General features: G+C 42.8%; 1 protein-coding gene across 1 annotated transcript in view; it reads right to left on the bottom strand.

Annotated features, from left to right (window-relative positions):
* Positions 1 to 2,070: 2,070 nt before the first annotated feature.
* The window catches only part of HDGFL3 (HDGF like 3), a 37,741-nt gene continuing 16,919 nt past the window's right edge, over positions 2,071 to 22,892 (bottom strand). Inside the window, exons 2-6 of the mRNA XM_075714303.1 lie at positions 16,828 to 16,904; positions 13,042 to 13,180; positions 11,590 to 11,748; positions 9,849 to 9,995; positions 2,071 to 2,290 (exon numbers count right to left, since the gene is read on the bottom strand). Coding sequence (XP_075570418.1) covers positions 2,285 to 2,290; positions 9,849 to 9,995; positions 11,590 to 11,748; positions 13,042 to 13,180; positions 16,828 to 16,904 — 528 coding nt within the window. The 3' untranslated portion in view covers positions 2,071 to 2,284. The remainder of the gene's footprint in view (positions 2,291 to 9,848; positions 9,996 to 11,589; positions 11,749 to 13,041; positions 13,181 to 16,827; positions 16,905 to 22,892) is intronic.

Below are 22,892 nucleotides of genomic sequence, written 5' to 3'. Positions count from 1 at the left end.
AAGAAATCTTTTAAGAAGCAATCAACTCTTACGGTAAGACTCCATATATGATAAGCAAATCATATAGTTTCGTTAATTCTTTTAAGGATTCCCTTCTGCAAGGACTGCTCATCTGCTCGCAGTAAGCAGGTGCTTACTAGCCCTTCTGAGCTGGGCACGGAGGGCTCGTTACCTTGAACAGTCGGGCCTCGCACCGCAGCACGCGTTTTCAGAGAGGAGGGGGTTTGGGCTGTGTTCTTCTCTGCGGCTACTTTTGCTAATGCTGTTGGGTCATAAACAAGTCGTAGTAAATACAGCGACCGTGGCTTGTGTAGTTGATGCTTCTGTTTGCAATGACAACTATTTCTAGGACTTCTACCTGTATTTATACTAAAAGCAGTATATTTAGTGCCTTTCTCACAGATGAAATTAGCTGATACATTTTAACTGGAAACACTTTCTTTTGGGATGTTGGCTTTTGGCTGTTTTGATTTAGAGAATTTTAATTTTCTTTTTAAACCTAATCAGTAATGAGAAAGCACCAGCTCATGCGCATGCGTGTTGCACCCTGCACGAGGGGACTTTCAGAGCAGCAAGAAATTCGTGCTTTGACACTCTCCCGTTGAACACTGCGGTGTAGTTCGCAGCAGTGCTCAGGAGAGAGAACCCATGGTTTTATACCTCCAGCCAAAGGGGCAGGCCCAAAAGAGCCACAACACATCTCAGGCAATGCTTCTTGGCAAAAAGGAACTTAGCAATCATCTCCTCCAGCACCCAGCCTCCCTGGTGCGGGCTCCTTCCACGTACGCTAGCATTCGGGATAGCTCCATCCCAGTACGTCCTCCCAGGAAAATGGCCCCAGAGCTGTGGGGCTGCAAGAGGACATGCTGGCTCACAAACAGGCGTCTGAGCCTCCGATGTTACTGCTAATGTTTTTAAAGAAACTTTGAATACGTTCAAGGTGAATTTAATAACCTCCTGTTATCCAGAAAAGGCAAAGTACAGAAAAAATAAAGGTCTCACCTGCACTTGTATCTATTATGGTCAACTCATGTTAACAGAATGTTTTGCTTTAATACTTGACTTACATTAATACCTCACATTATTACACGTATGAAGCCAAATATGACGCTAACTTAGTTGCTTACAACCTCAAACCTTACTCCCAATACACATTCCAATAAATTTATTCTGTAAAAACAATACATTTTTTTGTTTTCTTTTTGTTTTGTTTTTTGTTTTTTTGTTGTGGTTTTTTTTTAGTTTTTTACAGTAAACTCGTCAACTACAAACCTTGAATACGCAAAAGATGTTCCAAGGACAAGCATAACAAGGATTGATAAAACCAGACTAAATATGTTTTCACAATAAAAGCTGGCATAAAAATAAATAAAAATCTCTATTATCACAATAGCAACAATAATGTACACAGAATAATGGATTTGGAATGCTTACTTACTAGTCTAGTTCTATTTCCAAAAGGAAAAAAAAGCCAGAATGACAGCATCCTTTTTTAAGCCTTTCATTATTTAAAATTGATGTTTTCTTTTGGTTTCCCATAGGGTTCTATATCACAGTAAGCTTAAAAATGGAAAGCATCCAAATGAATGATTTCAAATTGTGTTGGCATTGGAAAAAATCCTTGTATTAATCTAAAGAAACACAAAAAGACTTTCACTAACTCCACATATAGGAACTAAGTCAGATAGTGTACATTACATCATGATTTTGAGAAGTATTAAGAGTATAACTAGCTAGGTACTTCTAATAAGGAAAGGTATTTTATTACATTATTGAACTTGGCGGTGATCTCAACTGAAGAAGAATTTTTCTTTTATGTTGTAAACTGATCAAAAATCAAAGTATGGATATAGGGAAATTTAAAATTATGTTTGTACGTGGAAGATACTGTAGTATTGTATGGAGGGGACTCATTTCTAAGACTTACTTGGTTTTAAAAAAATGCTGATTTAGAATGATTTGGAGTTAACGCCTTTTCTATCTAGAAAAGGAATCTAAAACATGTTCAAGTACGCAGTATCTTCATAAACCTCAGCCACTGGTAAAGGGCAACTTCATGCAACCAAATAATAGGAAAATCAAAAGTAACCCTTAGAAAAAAGGGTAAAATGTCATTTCTGCAAACACAACAGATAGGAATGTGAATAATGTGCATACAAACTGGGATGCTGTTGATGATACTAATGAACAGATGTGGTGACTCATATCAAATCCAAGAATATTAGACAACCAAACATGTAACCTCCTTGTGTTTTCCCTTAATATTCAGCAGTCATTATGTTGGTTAAGTCTGAAAGAGAAAAAAAAAAAAAAAATCACATTTAATGTAAGAAAGACCATGCTGCAACACCCTTGATATAATTTATGCCGTATTCTCACGCTTCAAAGTCACAGGTACAAGTAACCACCTGGTCTGTTCAAACAGAAATTTTTTTCTAGAGAAAACTGCTTACATTGCATCAACTAGACATACCACTACAAAATATTAAAGAATACAGTTTAAAAGCAAACATTTAGGGCTTTATTCAAATAAGCAGCTTGAGTCATGTATGTGGGTTGTTTTTCATTTTCCCCAATTATTTAATTACGAATCTTGTAGTATACTTCACACACAACCAAATTTTGCATTTTTCCCCTAAACTAAATCACTATACGCTTCATGCAAACCTCAGACACTGCTGTATTCCTGAACGCCTTCCGATGAGAACACCCTTCTGTTCAAACAAAGGAACGCTTAGCAAGGATGAAGAAAGATAAAGAGTTTTCATAGATAACATCTCTGAGTGTTGCTTCTGAAAAGGAAACAGTTTGGCTTGGGGTTCACTGTAAGGAGATGACAGAAAAGGAAGAAACTCCCACTTCATGCCTGAGTCAAGGTCAGCTCTTGCTTCCACTGACATTAGTGGGAACAGGATCAGGCTGTCCTCACGTGATCACGGCAAGCGTCTCCAAGTCTCGGTTTCTTCATATTAAAACAGAGATAGCAAACCTCACCTACAGGCACAGGGACGAACTACTTTTGTCCATCAAGATGAAGACGTGCGACGCTACGTGACTACCTAACCCTGAGCAAGATGGCCCTTCTCCTTTGTAAAGAATTCAGAGCGTGAATGCTTGTCTACCCAACACCCTGATGGATGGAAAGAAACACAACACACAAGCAGGATGAAAGAATTAGTACCGTATTTGGTGTGATCATCCAAGAAAAAAATCAACATCGCAGAATAAGCGGGAGGGTACAGGTTAAACCCACTGGGGATGATGGAAGGATTTTTTACGCATGATCCGGAGGAGAATATGAAAAGAAGACATTTCAACATCCCTGCACTAGCAGTTTGCTGCCTAAGCTCTCTGGCCCATCATACCTGCTGGGTGGGATGCCACGGCTAGAGCAGACTGTGCTTCTCTATCCCAGAGGATAAGAGCCTGCAAGCGCCCACTTAGCAGCCTGGGATTCCAATCTGCTTGCTGCACCTCTGAACTAAGGGCTGTGTTTGTTCAGCGTGGCTCTTCTCTCCTACGACAAGGGGTTTGCAAACAGTAAGTAATGGAAACCTGCGCTTTCCGTGTGGGAGGTCCTGGTACGTCCTGACTAACGACACATGATAAGGGGTTATTATAAAATGCTCATGCATGTAATGACGCCTTACGGGAACTGCCGGAGCCCTGCCTCCCCCCCCCCAAAAGGTGCGACAATGCGCTGCTCATGCAGAGCACCGCACTTCCACTGACCTCTCTCCAGTTTAAGAGTCAAGGAGATTATACTTAGAGATGCTTTGGAGACGTAGCTTGGAGGGGTTGGCTGCCATTTCTTTCCCTTCAGAGGGAGTGCAGGAACCCATTAAAACAACTCCAAATGATCAGTCAATCAAACCGTGCCTTCTGCTGAAGTTCTTAACGACAGCTGCTACCCAGCACTGATAGGCGGGATGGGTGGTGAACCAGTCAGTCCCTACAGTATCGCTCTCAGATCCAGTAAGGAAAGCTGTCCTTTTGGAGTATGAAACCTTTGCGCTTATTAACAACAATTCCCCTCTGGGCTAAGGCCAGAAGATTGGGCAGGCACACTCCTCAGGTGGGGCACCGGGAATATTAATACTCGCGCTCCCCACTGTCTCACAGGCCCGCTGGGCCACAGTGTGGCACAGGAGGGACAACAAAGAGCCAGGTATGCAAATCATCCGCTAGGATTTTCACAGTTTCCAGTGCCATCTTCCAGCATGACACACATTTTGTCTCCCAGGCGCGCCCCCAGCTGCCCCAGAAGTCGGCAGTTCTCCTCTCTTCCCATGCCGGCAGCCCCCGGGGCCAGCGGGGCTGCACAGGGACTTCGGCTCCTTCCCCTAGCCAGGCAGCGCGTGCTGCCGGGCTCCCGCCGCAGCCGCTGAACAAGGATGTGGCAGAGCTGAGCGGTTTCCATGGTCTCCATGGTTTCATGCCTCTTCAGAAACAGATCAACTCGCATCATCTTTGTTTGAACAAGTCTCTCAGCTTTACTGTGAGATATGGTACAGCGTGTGCCACACTGACCAACGGTACTGCACGCAAAAGAAACAGCACAGCATCTTGACCGATTCTAGTGAAAAATCTCAGTCATCAATAAAATTGAAGGACAGAGAACACAGAGAGCAGGGAATAAAACTGAATCCACAAATTGCCTTATTTTTTCTGGCATTGAAAATTCCTTCCTCAACAGTATCTGGCAACTGACTCAGCCATCCTGTGCTTTAAAAGCTCTTGCTGGATGGGCAGGATAATTATTTACTTGCTCTGTACGATCACTGTTATTACGTGTTGGTTTGAGGTTGAAATGGTTAGAGGATTCAATGTACACAGAGATGCAGAGTATATTTCATCTGTACCGGCTGCTTTAATCTCAACTTGCATTCAGACATTTATGTTTCTCCTGAGTTATGCCCCATTGCCTTATTTAGCAGTGCTGTTCTCCTGAGCTATATGAAAACACACCTCTTTACACCAGAGAGTATGCCACTATTTGATTTTTACATAGAAATTTTTGCCGTGCAGTAGTTAAACATGTTTTTACAAATGTTATCTTTTTGGAGGAGTAGATTTTAACTTACCTCAAATTGCTGAAAAAAATTCAGACAGAAATACATACTCTGTTTTCATTTTCTGGAAAAATGCCCACATAAATGCTTTTATATTGAATAGAGCCCTAAATGCTACAGTTTTAATGTTGATAAAACCCCAAACCTGTATGCAGCGTAACCAATGTTATTCTTGAGAAGTAAAGAAGGAAGAGCAAAGGAACCAAACATCTCAAAACCACATCAGAAGGACACAATGAACCTGTGTTTCTCTGGCCAGTTTGGCCATAACACTTGTCTTTCACAGCAGTAACTGGAATTGTTGCTAGCCCACAAGAACATCACAACAAAAAATATGTCCTGGACACAGGCTGTTTTAAATATGTTCTCCCAATTGCAATAGTATCAGATGGCAGTAATTTTGGACCAGATTTTGATCCCCTTATTCATGCTGGCAAGCAGTCGCCTCCACAAATAGATCCACTGACTCCCATGTTAGTAACTGATTGTCAGTGTGAGTAAAAAGATCACAGTCCTTTACCCCACTTTAATATTCAGGCTGCACCAGCAGCAAAAAAAAAAATGTATTTCATTTCCAACAAAACTATTATTTTTCAAAGACTCAGTAAAATCATTCACATCCTGAAAGGCAACCACATGCATCTGTACACAAAGAGAACGCCTCATTTACCAACACAATGTCCGGACTGTAAAATAATGAATACCAAAGGAAAAACTTGCCACATACCCTGAGCGCTGACCTTAACATTCAAATACTCTCTAATAGGGCAGGGACTACAGCCAGCTTTCGAACGTCATTATACGGGTATCCAGAGAGTAGAAGTAAAAAGCCACTTAGGTGTTCAGTTATAAAGATTCAGAGTTGTGCCAGCCAAGAACCAAACACACACGTCACCGGAGATTTAAATGCGGAATATAAGTCTGCTGCCATGAATTCACTGATTTATGAGCTAATTTTGTACCATATAAAGTAAACAACACAGAGCCATGAACACCTTTCCACTGGAATATTCAGTTTATGTGGTATTTTGAGAAAGCCAAAATGATTTAGTATTTAACAGTAGAGGACTGTCATGGGGGGGGGGGGGGGGGGGGTGTCTGTGACTCTTGACTTGAGCAAACTCTGGGATGGACTGTCTTAGCTAATATATTATTAGTTAATTAATATTAGATAATAAAACCCCGAGGTTCAGGCTTTGCATCTTTCTGGGGAAGGAATCAGCCAAACAACAGCAGTGAGGGAAAGAGCTTGAGAAACAGGTAGTGGCAGGACACAATTATAAACTGTGGCTGAGTCTGAGTAAGCTAATGTCTCTTCTGTTGAGAGTGCCTGTAGTCCTCAAGAAGAGCTGAGAAACTAAGGGATGATGCTAAGAAAAGAAAGCAGCTTTGTCAACCCCAGGTATTAAAAAAAAAAAATAAATCACAAGTTGAGCCCTTGAAAAGTATGAAATTGGCTGAAAAAATATCGCCTTGGAAGTACTTTTATTTGCTCTGGGTTTTGAGCCTTTAGGAAGCCATCACTTCACATTTTCAAGCTTTCCTCTACCACCTGGAGGTTAGAAATTTCATTAAAAAAATACAGGTGAAGACGCTCCTGCAATCATTTGACTTCAGCTGTTAACCCTTCAAGAAGATCCCCATAATGCTGAGGGTAAGAATGTGGTTAAAAGGCAAGGTTCCCTCTGGTCTGAAGAGGGGAGAGGTGTTTCCAGCCTGTGCTCCAGGCACTGTCAAACACAACCACTACATCATCAGTATTAGTATTATTAAGAGAAAAGCTGCTTGTGTCCTTTAGGCAACTCTAGCATGGTCAGAGCCTGGGAGGTGCAGAGCGCAGGAGCCAAAGGCTCTCCGGGATGCACCCCGTGGGGAGCACTACAAGTGGGGCAGCTGAGCCCGCAGCCTTCTGCCCACCTGCCTTCCGCAGCCCTTCCCAGCCTCCACTACCGGGCACCTTTTCAGCAGCCGGTCACGGTGGCAAAAACAGGGGAACGAAACATGCTGATCCTCGAGATCAGGGCTCTGATTCTCTTGTTTTTCTTGTCTCTTTGCCTTCATGGTACCTTTCTACAAGTTATTTTGAAACAAAATCTTTTCTGGTGTGTCTCACGCAGCCCCCAGCACCCTACCTTCGGGGGAGGGAGCAGGTTTGCACCCAGTGTTCATTTTGGTATGCTCCTGGCGCCATCTCATGGCCACCCAGCCGTCCGGAGCTCGGCTGGCCTCACAGGAGGGTGAAGCGGTGGGTACGCAGCTCCTGTGCTGCACGCTCGGGGGGAGGATGCCCATCTTCTTCAGACTGCCTGTCGTTGCTGCAATGCTCTTCTCGCAAGCTACATGATTTTAGAGAGACCATAATCTCATCTATGATGGTGTCTTTTAGCAGACCTAGACGTTCTTCTGAATTCATGCGTGTGAACAAGACGACCATATCCCAACTCTGCAGGCACGTGTTGGTCTTTTTCGACCATCCTTTCTATAGAAGAAGTCCAAGTGCATGGGCTGGAGGAGCTCAATGCCTTCCAGCAGACTCCCAGTCTGGATGTCCAGCAGAATGCGGCTGCAGGACAGCCAGCCCTGTGCCCCAGGGAGGTCAATCCAGACACACGCTGTGTGACTGGCCATTTAACACCAACTGAAAAAAAAGTCTGATTACTCTTTCCCTGAGTGCCTTGTGTCTGATGAAGGCATACCATCTAAAAAGACATTTGCTCTGGCTATGAGGATGCAAGGAGATGGAGTGTCCCCTCCTGGTCCTAAAAGAGAATTGCACTACTGACAAAGTCACAAAAGAAATGTTGAAGAGGATTTACATGTGAAATGCTGATCCTGCAGCAGAAGTGCCCAAAGTAAAATATCTGGATCAGGACATGAATTTCTCCAAACTTGTCAGTGCTTTTATCTCAAGCTGCCCTTAAAACCATCCCTCCATCTCTCTTTAGTACATCCTCCTAAAACTCCACCTTTCCCATAATGTTAAAAGCATCCAAAGATGTAAAGACTGCTCATTCAAGCGTGAGGTCAAGTCCCAGTGCTGGAGTTGCAGAAGTCAGAGCAGAGCCAACTCCTCACATGGGTATGACAGTGTTGACGGTGAGTATTTCTGTGGAGTTGGTGCTGGCAGGAAGGACACAGAGACTGTCGATGGTATTTCAGCACAGGGGCTGAAATATCTGCAATCCTGAAAATGCTGCAGAGCACCATGACGTTCTAGCATGCTGGACTCTACCTCCCAGCGATTACAAGCATGTCACATACAGAAGGAAGAGCTATATGAACGTCACCAGCCACAAAGCCAACATCCTATGTGACTTTTTAGCCACTTAATCTATGACTGCCCTAACTCAGTAAGCATTTGGTCCTTATGTGGAGAACATGCCTGAAGTTCACAGATTCTATGATTCTATGATTCTATGACATATCCCCTGTCACTGCCCTCCTGAACCTCTTGCCACCTTGGATGGACCTTATGGCCAGTTTTCTCACTCAAATACCTATTTGAAGATATGAAAGTGTCACAGGGTTCATTAGCCAGAACGTGGGCAACACATGCACTATGCACTCACCACACTCATCAGCCCCAGGCTGAAATTACGTGGATGAGGCGCTGGGAAGGCGTGTCTCCTTGTGTGTCTCCGGCTGAAGCCAGCTGCGTGTTCAGAGTGAATGGGAGGAGGTCAGTGCATATCATCTTCCTGACCCCACGAGCCACATATCAAAGTCTTTATAAGGCCAAGAGCCACAAAACACATACACTGTACTACAGACAGACAAGGGGAAAAGAAGCTCTGGGAGAAGTCTTTAAGCGGGAGACGACAGCAGCTCCCCAGAGGTTGTGTTTTGTGAGAAAGGGTTGAGGCTGAGCAGCTGGGCACTAAGGCACCTCGGCAATGTCAGATGAGAGCCTGTGCTGGCTGGCTTCCTCTCACACCTGGGGATTCGTGTCACTCAGCAACTCCTGTGACAGCCCAGCCCCGCTGCTGGCCACGTGGCAGAGCCTTGGCATGGGAACTGCACTAGAACTGGTTCTGAGCCGGAGCTCTAAGTGCTGGAGCAGGGAGGCTTGTGCTGCTCCACAGGCTCAGAAATAGTAGCAGTTGTTAAAGGTGGCTGACAACTAACCAATTCCCATGCCAAATCCCCTGCTCAGCAGCCTTCCTTTCTGTTGTTGTGGTCACAACAAAATAATATCGATATGAACACACAACTGACACAAACATATAAGGAGACCGCATAAACATGCTCTGGAGCAGACTGTATATCCCCTCCTTGGAAGGTCATATCCCAAGCAGGATTTGCCCTAAAATCCTCACTATCCGGAGTCTGTAAAGTGCACATGAACCCTCATGAACTCCAAAGAAGTCAGTGGGACTGCACAAATTTTAAACGACTGTGAAAGGATAAGCAGGCTTCCACTGTTTAGTGAGCCAAAATGCATTACGCAGTCTGATTCTGCTCCCACATCAATTTTGCATCCTTCCAGCTCATGGTTTTCAGTAGCTCCTCTCAGCTGACATCCATGCAAGTGTTGGAACAAAAATAATGCTTATAGTATCTTTTCTCATTCAGTTGTTTCTCTAGAGCAAAATTTGTACCGGTGCAGGGCCCAGGCCCATGTTTCTGTTCTAGACACATTCTGAGCACTGAAATGCAATGTAAAAAGATTGCACGTGGTATGCACAGGTCACTGCAATGCAATGCCTTTCACCCCTAGCTCCAAAGCCCCCCAGTAGCAAACTGCATGGGAAGTGAATTATATTAACAGAAGATTACCCCTTCACTGGTTTTCTGCAAATCTGAAGAAGTGTTTCTTGTGTCATTGCCTGCGTCCCCAGCATCGGAGCTGCTCTTATTTTCTTCCTCTTTGCAGTCCTTATCATCTTCATCTCCAGGAGATTTCCGTGACTGCTTGGAGGATTTCTAAAATGATCAAAAACAAAGTTAAAAAGTAAAAACTGAGCTTCAGTCATAGAAAGATACTTTTGAAATGTATGCGGAATGCTGTCTGATCATGTGGTTCGCTGTTCAAGGTGAATATTGGGGAGGATATGTGGGGTGAAAAGAGTTTTTCAGGTGAAGTAGTGGGAGTTACTGCCATCAATGAAGCAAAAGGAGAAATTCTGTGTTCAACACAGGTTGGCAGCACAATTGACTGTAAGACAGACACAGTAATAGGAGATGGGTATTAGTGTTGGGTCACCTGTAGGTTTTGCTAGTTAATGAAACAGATGGTGCCAGCTTGACAAAAGTTTTGATTAAACACAGAGATGTAAAATGAGAATAACATTAGCAGAGCTGCTTTCCATACTTTTTTTAGCGCTGTCAGCTTTAATATATTAACATTGAAGCCATGTGGAACCAATACATCTTTTCTGCTCCCTTTACGTTATGCAACTCTACAGTACAAAAGGATAAATTGTGGCATTAAGCCACCATTTTCTTAATCCTCTCTTTGCCCAGAGTCTTCTGGAAAGAAGATGGTAGACCAGACCTGAATTTCTAATGTAAAACACACAAAGGGGGTGAAATTATTTAATACATTTTGTTCAGTGGATGAACCACAAACTCCCGCTGTCTCCCAAATTAAGCCCGGATCAGATTGTTTGCTTGCTTCTTTTCATTTCATTTAGTTTTCACTTTCAGAGAGGAATAACATGAATGTGAATTAACATGACTTTGCCACACTTTCCACAATTTTTTAAGCAAAGTACAGACCTGGAGGCACACACAGAACTGGAGGAAGTGACTGTAATGTTGCTCCCTTTCACCCAGGTGACAAGTGGAAAAGCGTATCTGAATCCAAAAGTTGTCACTACACAGGTGATTACATTCACCAGCCATTAATGAGGCAGTCTGAGACACATTACTCTTAGCTTCCTCATCTACGCCATTACTTAGATATTAACAGGCCAGGTAGGTACTACAATGCAGGTCTTTTATATACAAATTGAGTGCCCTACTCCCTGCTTAATGAATTAGTTCCTCCTCCCTCCCATTCTGTATCCTGTACTGAGGTATTTTACACTCAGCTATAACAGGAGCAGCTGAGCACATCTGACCCTACCATATCTTTTAGCATGGCATCTGGGGCACTCACACTGGAGACAGGAGAGGGAAGCTTGAATTCTACCAGACAGGAACCAAACCTGAACTCATGTCTTGCAGGAGGCACAATCCTAAGGCTTTTTTTTGCTCTTCATGGGGAAATACCTTCTAAGATGATCAAACCTATCAATCCATCTTTGCATGGGTTTTCTTTCCAGTCCTTCTGAACTCCTTCCCATACTTTCACCTCCTTCTCAAAGTGTGGATACTAGAACAGGGCAGAGTATTTCAGCTGCTCTCTCACCAAGGCTGTCTACAAAAGCAAGAGCACTTCCCTTTGCCTGTTTGAACACCACCATTATGGTTCTGGTTTCAAAACTCTGGAGAAGGAACAACAGATTGCCATGAAGTCAACAGTATTCTAGTTATAAATGCACATGGGTAACAATGGAAGAACTCAGACGATAACCTTTGAAGTGTAGGATTTTTTCCGTTTTGAGCCTGCTTTTTCATTCTTTCTTTTTCCTTTTCCATCCTCTTCTACCCGATCACCTTCCTCCTCACTGCTGGCATCTGCTGTATTTCCTCCTTCTCCTTCAGTTTCTGACGAGCTCTGTTGCTGAATTGCCTTTAAAATAACAATAACAACATAAACAACAAAAATATCACTAAAATCTATTACTTAATTTTTGTTCTGTATTGAAGACAGAAATACTGGTAACAGAGAGCTTAGGCTTTAATTGTGTCAGGAAGAGCTCAGGTTATTCTTGCAATTATCAAGAAAAAGGGCTGCAAAGGCAATTTTCTCAGTCACCACTTGAAAACAGTTATCAGATGCAGAATCTGGGATAGCATGTTCTGAAGGGTTTACACAGAAACAGAAGATCCAATAACAAAAATGTATTTGCCGGAGCACTAAGGGTTGCTCAGTGGAGAGACCTGGCATGTTCCACTTTGGGCAAAACTATGGAAACTTTTAGACTTTGGCTGCAATAGGAGAGACTTATTCAGGAGAGAAGATGGCTGTTACCAAATGCCCCAAAGGGCAAGATCTCTGTGTTAGGAAAACAAACACTGACCAGAAGGCTGAGAGCTCTTCGACAGTCTATCTCCCACAGACTATTCACTATATTTTTTTAAATCCCCAGGCGTATGCAAAACATCTGTAGGGCTGAAAATATGAAACAGGAACTGAGAGGGGCAGCAGCTTGTCTGCAGGTGGTCCATATCTCTGGTTTGTAAGGTTTTGTGCTAATAATGTAATAGGTGTTTGCCTTCTTTTGGAGGTGATTTCTGCCTTCAAAGGACCACATTTTTTTAATGAGAAAAGTTCTTTGGTTTTATACAGCCCACCAACTACTCTTCTCCCCCTCCAGCTTCACTGACTTTTTTGCTCTGGACATCCAACAGGGAGAGCTGTTGTACAGCAGCTACTATCTTGTAACAGCAACTTAAACCTCCACTTTCTCACCCCTCACAACTTTGGCAGTGGTGTCCTACGTGTTATACATTACCAATGTAAAAATCAAAAGTGCAGTGACCTTAAGGTCGGTGTAAAATACACTGAACCTGATATAAAAATAAACAACAGAAAGAAGAAGTCAGAAATTATTCATGTTTATACTGGAGTAAATAAAACCTTCCATTTTTAATTCAACTAAATCTGCTGCAGAATTTTCCACTTCACCACCCCAGAATATCACAGAAAGCAAAGGGCTCTGCAGTATGAATGAAGTTCAATTTGTTGCAGAGTGCAAGACCACAGTTGTCTTTACATGACGCAATTACAAAAGCTGTGAATCTTCCTAGCTCCGCCAAAACGAGGACCTTCCACATCATTCATACAATGTTTACATTGACAAAAAGTCTTCAAAGAAGAAAACAAGAAAGATAAGGAGGAATAGAAGTGAAAGTCATTTACCTGATATCCAGTAAACTTTACTCCAGGGTTGTTTTCTATTTCCCACAGGCCTTCATTAAATCCTTTTCGCTTGTTTGACTTCCCAAACTTATCTTTATATTCTTTATATGGGAAAAGGTCTTTGGGCCCCAGGAACGCACTGCATTTTAACACAGGTAACATTCAAAAAAGGACTTAAATTCCTCCTCTTCAAAAAAACCCCAACATTAACAGTGCAAACGTTTTCCATATTATTCTGCTTATTCCATCATTTCTTTTTCAGTTTTGTTTGTTTGTTTATTTAACACACTGGCTTTGAGTTACTGCTGTGAGTCTGATTTAATGGATTGTCTCACCATTCTGATGTTTGATGTTGCAAAATCATGCTGGGTCTCTCTAGAAACAACTAAAACGAGTCTCATTTATTATATTAACTACTGCTGGGAACTGGCACTTGAACAGTTTATGAAAGGGATTATATGACGTAATTGCCTGCGATAGCAAGGGACCAAAACTTCCAATCCTATGTGTTACGAATCCAGAAAGTCCTAAAAATACCATATGAAAAGTTAAAGCATGTAAGTAGATCTCCCTGGGGGAAGATCTGGTTGGGCTCTTTGGAGATGCACCTAGGGTCTTGGCCATGGCTCTGGTTTGGGGTTTTGTTGCTGAGGATGAGGTGTGTAGGGGTCTCAGTCTCCAACAGTGGCCATGGGAGCGTGGGGGTTTACCAACAGTGGAGCTGTGGCAGAGAAGGACAGGAGGAGCCCACCAAGAAGCCAGGCATCAGCCACCTCCTTTAGAGCAAACTGAAACCATCTCTGTTGATCTCGTTGAAGGTGTCCCTGCTCATTGCAGGGAGGTTGGACTAGATGACCTTTAAAGGTCCCTTCCAACCCAAACCATTCTATGATGACTCTAATGATGAGTGCCTAGAACCCATGAGCCAAAACTTATCTCTTGTACTACTGGACAGAAAAAGCAGTGGCATTTATTATTATCTATACTGCCAGTAAGCCTGGGAGCTTCTTTCTTGGAATAAGCCCCCCACATGCTAGACTCTGTGCAAACACAATAACAATGTTCTCTTTCCCAAAAATCTTATAATTTCATATAAGACAAGAAACAATGGGTGAATATAGGCAGATGAGTAATACAAGGAAACAATGAGACACACAGGGTGCTTGTGGCCAAATTGTTTTTTAGACAGCACAGCAAAGGAGGGATTTTGTGCTCTGCTGCTTCGTAAGTCAGCTACGCGCTGGGCCAACTAATTTCAGGCACAGGCAACACAATGCAGGGAAAAATAATAATAATAAAAAAAAGAAGAGTGGTGATTTATCCTGCTTTTTCTACATACTTTACAGCAAAATTCTAACTTCCTATATAAAACTGAAGAAAGCATAATTTGCTTTCCATTGGGTATCTATATCCAGTGTGTTTACTGTGCTCTGTATCATGGTACTGGGATGGCTAATCGTAAGTTAAATTAAGAACAGTGAAAGCACAAAAAAGTACTTCATTCCCACATGGAAGATTCTATGTCACCAATGACTGGAGCTGAGCAAGTCACAGTGTCCTTCACTATAATGACTGTCCTACTTTCCTGATGATCTTTGCAATTAACGTTAACTCTATGGTCTCCATTACCACGGGATCTTGGAGCTCCACCATTTACAACACATTTATTCTTGTAACATCGCCACGAGGCTGGGAAGTCGGCCTTTTTTGCAGACAGGTTTCTGAGGCACAGAGATTTGTCCAAGGTCAAACTCAAACTAATAGCAGAGGACAGAGGAAAACCCAACTGTCTTCAGTCTCAGTCTAATACCTTAATCAGAGGATCATACTTCTTCCTTGCTGTAAATATTATTTCAGATTAATACCTCATTTATGCCCTGATTCCTTCCAGCATTTATGAATGTGCAAAGTTTCATTCACTTAAATCATCCCACTGGCCAAGAAGTTTGCCAGTACAGAGCCAACTGCTGGCTAAAGGCATCAGATGCCAAGTCTCTGGGGAAAGGGCTTCCTTTTAACTACACAGGAGACAGAATGGTATCCACACTCAGTTGTCTCACTGAGAAATATCTCAATTATATAATTACAAAGCCAAGAATGCATTTCTACCTGAAAGCCAAACACTGATTTCCAAACTGACAGATGTCTCGTTAATATTAAAGGCTACAACAGAGCAAGAGATCTAAACAAGTTATTTTATCTCTGCTTTTGCTAGTACTAGGACATGTCTCCTTGTTGCCAAAAATACATACAAACTGTTCTAACACAAATAACAAAGCAAAATTGTATGAAACCTACCATGAGCTACCTTAATTTAGCTCAACAGTAATGTATGGAAATGTTTCTACAGCCTTTTATGTATAGTAAACACAGAAAAACGGTCTACATCTTTGTTTGAAATATGTTCATTGCCACTGGGAGAGTATAACAGTTTCCACTGCTCTGCTATAAAACTAAGAAGCTGCAATCTACAGTTCATTTTTAACAGTCATGCTTTTTAAATTATTGAGATAGTAACTACAAACTGTTTTCCTGTTTCAGATGTTGCAGTCAGATCATGGGCTAACAAAATCGAAAACAAAAGAGATTAGCAGTTTGGGATTCATTCATTTCAGAATAAAAGTAGTCAGATTTTTTTTCTCAAAATGTTTCTCAAGAAAAATGTTTCCATTAAAAAAAAAATGTTGGTTTCTGATTTTAAAGCATCCTAAGTATATTTGAATTTTAGTCTTTTTAGATTATTTTGCGACAGTAGTAGTAGATCACAATATATCAAAATATCAGGTTGTTTCAATACAGCAATAGGAAGAAATATTTTAACTAAACAGAGACTATTTTGATCTTTATTAAGCAGAAACTGCCTTTAAAGATTTTTAAAATAAAATGTGATGTATGAGCTATGGGGCTTATTATGTTCTGGAATAATGTTAGAATTCAAAAATAAACAATAATTTTTTAATAAAGCTTCAAACCTCCAAAATTGAATTTAAAATGTCATCAGATTTTCATTTTTTCATTTTTCCATTTATTAAGGAATTCTAGAAAACATGTTCCCTGCAAGTGGGGAAGGAAAAGTTTTAAAATGTAAACATTTCATGCAAAATGGAAACCACAATTTATTTTTTTTTAACTATCTCAGACATAGTTTAAAAGAGAGACATGTACATTATAAATTTGAAACTCTGTACTTTGTAGCAATTACTACAAGGCCTAAGTTACCCTTTCTGTTCCGATTCCTTTCTTTCCCTATGAGCTCAGCCAGCTCAGTTCTTTTGTAAGTTCTGAGAGCTCCACAATATCCCCAGCACAAATCTCAAAGGAATGCATATATTTTAAAGCTATGTGAGGACTGCGTGAGACGCTGGGGTCTGCTTCCTTTCATTTTACAAACTACCAAGCGAGTTCTCACACAGGACATGAACCCAAACGTGTCTAAATACAACAGCCTGATCTCTGCTATCATGTACATCCAAGTAAAAAATTTTTGCCCCTGCATCTGAGTTTAGATGACCTATTCATTTATGCCATCACTTTTGCTTTACGGGAAACACAGGCACTGGTTATTATTTGTGCTTAGGCCATGGTATACCATCTACACAGCAGCATTCCCACCTACTTTCAAGTTTCACTTCCACGTGTTAATACAAATGAGTTGGGCTCGTAGGGCCTATCTCTAGGCTCCCAATGGCTTCAGTCAGGATTTGTTCCAATAAAATCAGTGGAGATGACATTAGCTGCAGTGGAAGACGACATTTTCAAAGGAAAAGATCATGTTCATTCACTTACGTTTCATGAGTCCCGAAAAAGAAGATGGGGTATTTATTTGCTGGAGGCTTCACAGCTCCTTCAGGGAGTTCATCAATCTGTGAGACAGAAATGGAAAAAGGATTATTCCCAAATGTGATGTCCCTCATCCAAGAATCCCTACCAAGCCATGGAGGTGCTAGTGCAGGTATCCCACACCCCTGGGAGGTCCCACTGTGCGCTGGGGTGCAGAAGGGAAGACGGCTGCTGATTTTTCAGGCAGGCAGGCCATACAAAGTCAGCATATGACAGAAACACTACAGGGAGACGACAAGACCAAGGAGCAGGCAAAAAGTTTTAATGATTTCATGGGTATTATAATACATAAAGGCAATAAAATCAAGTCTGCTTAATTTAAGTGTTAACTTCAGATGCTGCCTCATCAAAGACACTGAAGCCCAGAGGGTAATCCCGTCTGTCTCACACAGCCACCTAAATAACTTCTACAACAAATGGGGAACAGATGGTATCTCTGAGACTCTGCAGCCGGAAAACCGGACAATCTCCCATCGGTGCTTCCTGGTGGTGATGGTGGTACCCGGTGTAAAATGCATAATGCATGCCAGGGAGGAGGGCCTGGGACTCTCCTTCCCCTGCAGCATCCTAATAACTGGTTTTGGTCACCGCTCCCCTCTGTACTCCATCTCTTCTTTCACATTTTATCCCTGGCCTCGTATTTCTCAAGATACAGCTGCAGAGCAGCTAAGGGAGGGATGGTGAGGGTGCTCTCCTGAGCTATAGCTGGGACTGGGACAAATCCCTCACACTGAGCAGTGCCTAGACCCCAACTTCCAATGTCTGAGTGAGAGCGTCGGCCACAAGGCAGGAGGTTAGGCACGTGCCATAGCCTTGTCCATATCCAATTTTTCAGTCCTCTCCAACAGAAGTAACAGAGTCCAGGTGCCTACCCACATAAACCAGAAACACAGCATAGCTTTAAATAAGATCTAAGTGCCTGCCTTCCCAGAAATGGCACTTTTGAGCATATGTGGGTGTCTAAAATTAAGTGTCCAGAGAACTCTCCAGCTAAGAGGGAGCCTAATGAATCTAGATACCTATAGGGCAACACCAGAGAGCAGGTGAATGGCTTGCTGCCTGGGTCCTAGGCAACTCAATCTCAACTTAAGCATACTGAATCCTGCCAAATGTCACGGGAACTGAGAGCAAAGTGCTGACATACCAATGCTATATGAAATCTGCTCCTCAGCAGAGCACGGGGATGGAACCTGCATGTTTTCACTCAGGAGGCCAGGCCCACATGTGCTTTCCTTCTCTTTTCCTGCTGAAGGACACCAAACACTGAATTCTTGTTGATTAATAAACACCAGATTGTTTTCAAAGGATGTTCTCTTTCACTGTAAAGCATCTGCTGGCTACGTAGCTCTCAAAGGAGTACAAGCTTTTATAAGAATTCAACTCCTTTTGGTCTTTCTGCAAGGACACCCATTGGGGAGAGAGAAACCAGAGCCACATGCAAAACTGTAACATCACAGGACTCCTTTCTGCAAAAGAAATGGGTGCCTATCTTTTAGGTCTAAGTGGAGCATTCTCTGAAGCTACGCAAAAATCAGGGGATATAAGAGCACTTGCAAGCCATTCCCTGTCTCTCTTCTGCAGCATGACTCAGGGATGTGGATGGTGGGGCTCTGGCACGCTGGGCCACGTTGTCAACGTGCACTCGCTGCCCAGCACGGTCTGCAGGAGACAATCCGTGATGGTCAGAGGTGTCACACGCCTTGTGGGCACAGCAATTACCCAACTTCTTTTACTTAACAAAGCTAATGAATTGACAAGTAAAAGGAGAATCTATTATTTAAATGCACACAGAAGGAAGACATACACTGGTGGAAGATGGAAGTGTGCATTCACTTTTAGCTCAGCTGTGTGTAAGAAGAACTGAAAGGACATGACAGGCTGTTCAGTGTCCTCATCATCAGGAATACACAGACGAAAGATGCCAAAGATTTTTTTCTAGAACTCATTATTTTCTGACACTATTTGTTTTTAAGTAAGTGCCCATAACGTGGCTATTTGCTCACTAATTAACGATTTAAATATAGGTATTAGACTATAACAGTGATAAAAAGACCGCGGGGAAAACCACCACAACTCACTTTACAAAACCGATAGCAAGTCAGGGAGATAGCATGTCCCACGCTGCACCATGTTTCATGCCTCCTTAAAGACGGAAGTATCTACGCGTCAGACCAAAAAAGGCTGTGCTGGCATTTTACCAAGTACAGGGGTAATACACCTCAACTGTCTGGATGCCATAGCTATCTTCCTCTTCATTACGACAAGTAAGACGTCCAGAGAGAGACTAGACCCCAGAAAAATGTGGACTCCCACGACTGAGACGAACTATGTCTGCTGGGACTTGAGTGTGCATCTCATCTGGCCGCTTGAAACGCGGCACCAGCTCTGGGCTGCATTACAGAACAGTGCAGTCCAGTTACTGTCTCAGCCCTTTAAGAATTTCTCATGAAATAAAGCGAACAGCTGTAAATGATCAGTAAAGTGGAGGAATGAAGACATGCTTAGTAGGGAATGCTGATCAGAAGGGAATGGGGATCTTACATCACACAACGTGCTATGCTCCAAAGCAGCGAGGATCTTCTAAGCAACATCCCAAGTGGAGTTAAGCCTCGTGTTGTATTCCCAGCACTTCATACCTTTAGCTAAGGAGCAGCACCAAATTGACAAAGGACAGCGCACACATCTGTCACGCAGCTCACCTGCTCCCCATTTCGTGGCATATTTCTTTACTCATCCGAGCATCCCCTCTGACTATGTATCATGACAGGAAACCATAAAAAAGCTTTTCATAGCTTTTGAAAGTTGGCATGCACATACAAACACATGCAGTATAAATCTGCACTAACCAGCTCAAGGATAGACTGTTAATGCTCCCACTCTAACATTTCACTGTGCAGCTGAGGTCAAGACTTTTCCTGCCTTCACTGATTTTGCTGTGAGCTCCCCAGCTCTCAGGCTTATGTCGCTAGTACTGTAAAGAGGTTGAATATGAAGTGACAGTGCTATCTTACGGCCATTTAACTCCGCGGCAAAAACTCCAGGGAATTCAGCGGAGGATGAGATCCTCTCTGCCATTAGGAAAAATCTCTTCCCTTTTTACCTGTTTCACATGAATCCCTGCATTAGAGACCGCAAGAGGAGAGCTTTGCACAAACCACCTTAGCCCTCTGTGAATGCTGAGCCCCTAAGAGCTTATTTAGCTGCAGAACAACCCCAGCGCTGCTCGACGATTGCTGCCGTTTTGTAGTAACAGAAAGCAAGCAGTGCAAGCAACCATACTGCAGCCCCCTGCTGCTGCACTCAGTCACAATTTATTCCCATCCTACGAGATGTTTTGGTTAAATATGCTGAAGATTTGGATCTGATATTTTTCCCCATATCAGCAAGATCAAAGACAGAGAGGGAGGGAGGGAGGGAGAGAAAGAGAGCGAGCGCGTGAGCACAAGAGCGAGAAAAGCATCACTGCTTCGAACCAGGAACAAAAGAGATAAGTGCACCCATACTAGGACACAGTGTTGTAGTCACAGAAACCTCACTAATGACTAAAGCATCTGTCTATCAGAGAGCCAGACCGCGATTGCATTTTGCTCCTGGAAGGAAACAAACAGATTCTAAAGTGCCCGTTATAACCTGCAATCAAACAGGAGATTCATCCCCTCCTGAACCAGAGCAGACAGTGAGCTGGAGCTTGCTGCCACAGAAATCAGTGAGAGCAGTGCATGGCGTGCAAATCTGATACATGCATCAGCAACATCATGGGCAGCCGCTTCAATTATGGCTGAAATTAAAGCAGGTGGTTTCAGATTTCGAGTTTTATCCCCTTTGCTCCCGTTGCTGTCATCTGCTTAATGAATAACAATTGCTTTCTTTTTGCACAACCTCAGCAGAGCTGCACTTCCCAGCATTTGTTTGCCAACCAAGCAGCAGAGCTTTAAAGACGTAACTGTGCTTTTTTTCAGTAAACAAATGCCAGGCTTCTAGGGTCAGGAACACTGAACAGAAAATTCAGCCTGGACCTCTCAAACCAGAGCAGGGCTTTATCAAATGGTGTTGCTAGGGACTACCGATGTGCAAGCAAGAAATCTGCCTCCTTGCATTGTAGTTTGCAGGCTGGGATGTATATGCAGCCCAAATATTTTGCTCTCTGGTGCTGAGTAATTGCTGACTTCTCAGGTAGCATTTCCAACTGGTTCTCACAGGCTGGGTCTGGCAGTACCCACACTGCAACACCTTCTTCCCAGTTGCCATGAGGTTAGGGACCCTGGGGAGGGAGGCACTGGCTGGGTGGCTTGGACTGGAGCTGCAGAGCCGTAGCCCTGTGATGAGCACAGTGCAGAGCTGCCCTCTGAGAACAGTGGCTCCCAGAAGCACAAATCATCCCTGTGCCTGCCTGTGGGATAACGTGGCATATTCCAGACAGGCGGAGGAGCTCCCTGGGAGGGCTGGTGCAGAACCAGAGGAAGCTGCACCCCCTCCTGGGTGTTCTGCTCCGCAGAGCTCTACATTCCCTGCAAAATGGGAAACATGTCTCTCTCACACAGAGAGAAAACGGCAAGCTTTGTCTCTCTGCTTGTCTGTGTAAAGCAGCTTTCTGTGGATGTTTACGTTATTGCAGCAGTCAAAAAAGGGGCAGTTCTGCCCATCAAGGCGGAAGGGCATCCCAGATGCGCCTTCTTCCACTTAGAGGGACAGCAGGTGTCATGTTGTATGGCTATCACAAAATCTCTGTGCTGTGGACAAGCTGCTGTTCAGAAGCAGGAATTCCAGGCTGCCGCGGTGGCTTTTGGACCAGACCCTGTTCCGTTACGTTCCAACAGAATTTTACACTGCAAAAAAAAAGGCATTGTGCAAAAATACCTATCAGGTCCACATGTACAGACAAGAAAGCTTTACTTCAGCATACAGAGATGCTTACGTGGGCACTGAAACCACAAGAACAAGTCCTTTTATTTTGCAAAAAGAGGGAATTAAAACTGCAGAGCAGTAATCACTGATTGTTTTGACATACTGTAAATGCCTTTGATTGGCAAAAGCACACAGAAGCATTGCAGAGATCAGTATCTCCCACTGAAATCCCTGGAGTCACTGCACAGCAGTCGAGCAAAGGCCTATAGTATTTTTGCTGGAAAGTGGTTCAAGTTGCTTATTATTGCCCAACACATGCAAGCAGCTTGATCTTTTGCAGTTAGCTTATTAGCAAAACTCTAGATGGATAAAAGCAATACTCTTCAAAATCCATTATTAAAATAGAATATTTTGCTTTTCTACAATGTTTTTATTCAGATGGATTTAAAATGTTTTTTAATAGCTAACGCTACTGGGAGTCAGCCGTACAGCATATCTTTTCTAAACCATTATTTAAAATACTGTTCTGTAAAACGTAAAATATTTTTTTCCCCCCAGAGGATCCTAAAATGGAGGGGGAAAAAAAAAAAATTCCAACCTCCTCCAAGCTAAAAACTGTGGCTCAAATTTTGTAGTACTTAAACTGAACAGCAATCCAACTAAAGCTGATTGGAGACTGCAGAATTTTCCTCTCATTTATCAGGACTATATGATATTTGAAGCAGAGCACAGCTCCTTCCCCAATGTACATCACATACTAGAACTCCTAGTGTGGAATGCTGGCATATGCACTTTTTCACCCATTAAAAAAGATAACCCTGTGAAGGGTGAGACTAGAAGCAGAATCCAACGTAAGAAGGTAGAATTGCAAAGCTACAAAAGTAAAAATTAAAAAAGTCTCTGGGCATGGAGGAGTGCCACCAGCAAAAACAAAAAGCAAAACAAGATTAAAAACAGCAGAGCATACTTCTGAGCACTGCTGAAAATGGCTGAAGGGTATCCTGCAGACAGCCAGAAATGACAATATAAAGACATCAATCCTCCTTTTTTTTCTGTGCATGCTCAGGACCTCGACAAGATAGAAGACAATGAAGGGTTAGTTGGAGTCCAAACAATGCTGGCAGGCAATGTCTTACTAGGAAAGATCAGCAGTCTTGCAGCTGAGT

Source organism: Pelecanus crispus, chromosome 7 (assembly GCF_030463565.1).
Source record: "Pelecanus crispus isolate bPelCri1 chromosome 7, bPelCri1.pri, whole genome shotgun sequence".
In the NCBI taxonomy this organism is placed as follows: domain Eukaryota; kingdom Metazoa; phylum Chordata; class Aves; order Pelecaniformes; family Pelecanidae; genus Pelecanus; species Pelecanus crispus.
Note: the sequence above shows the minus strand (reverse complement) of the source record. Positions and strands in the feature narration are given on the sequence as shown.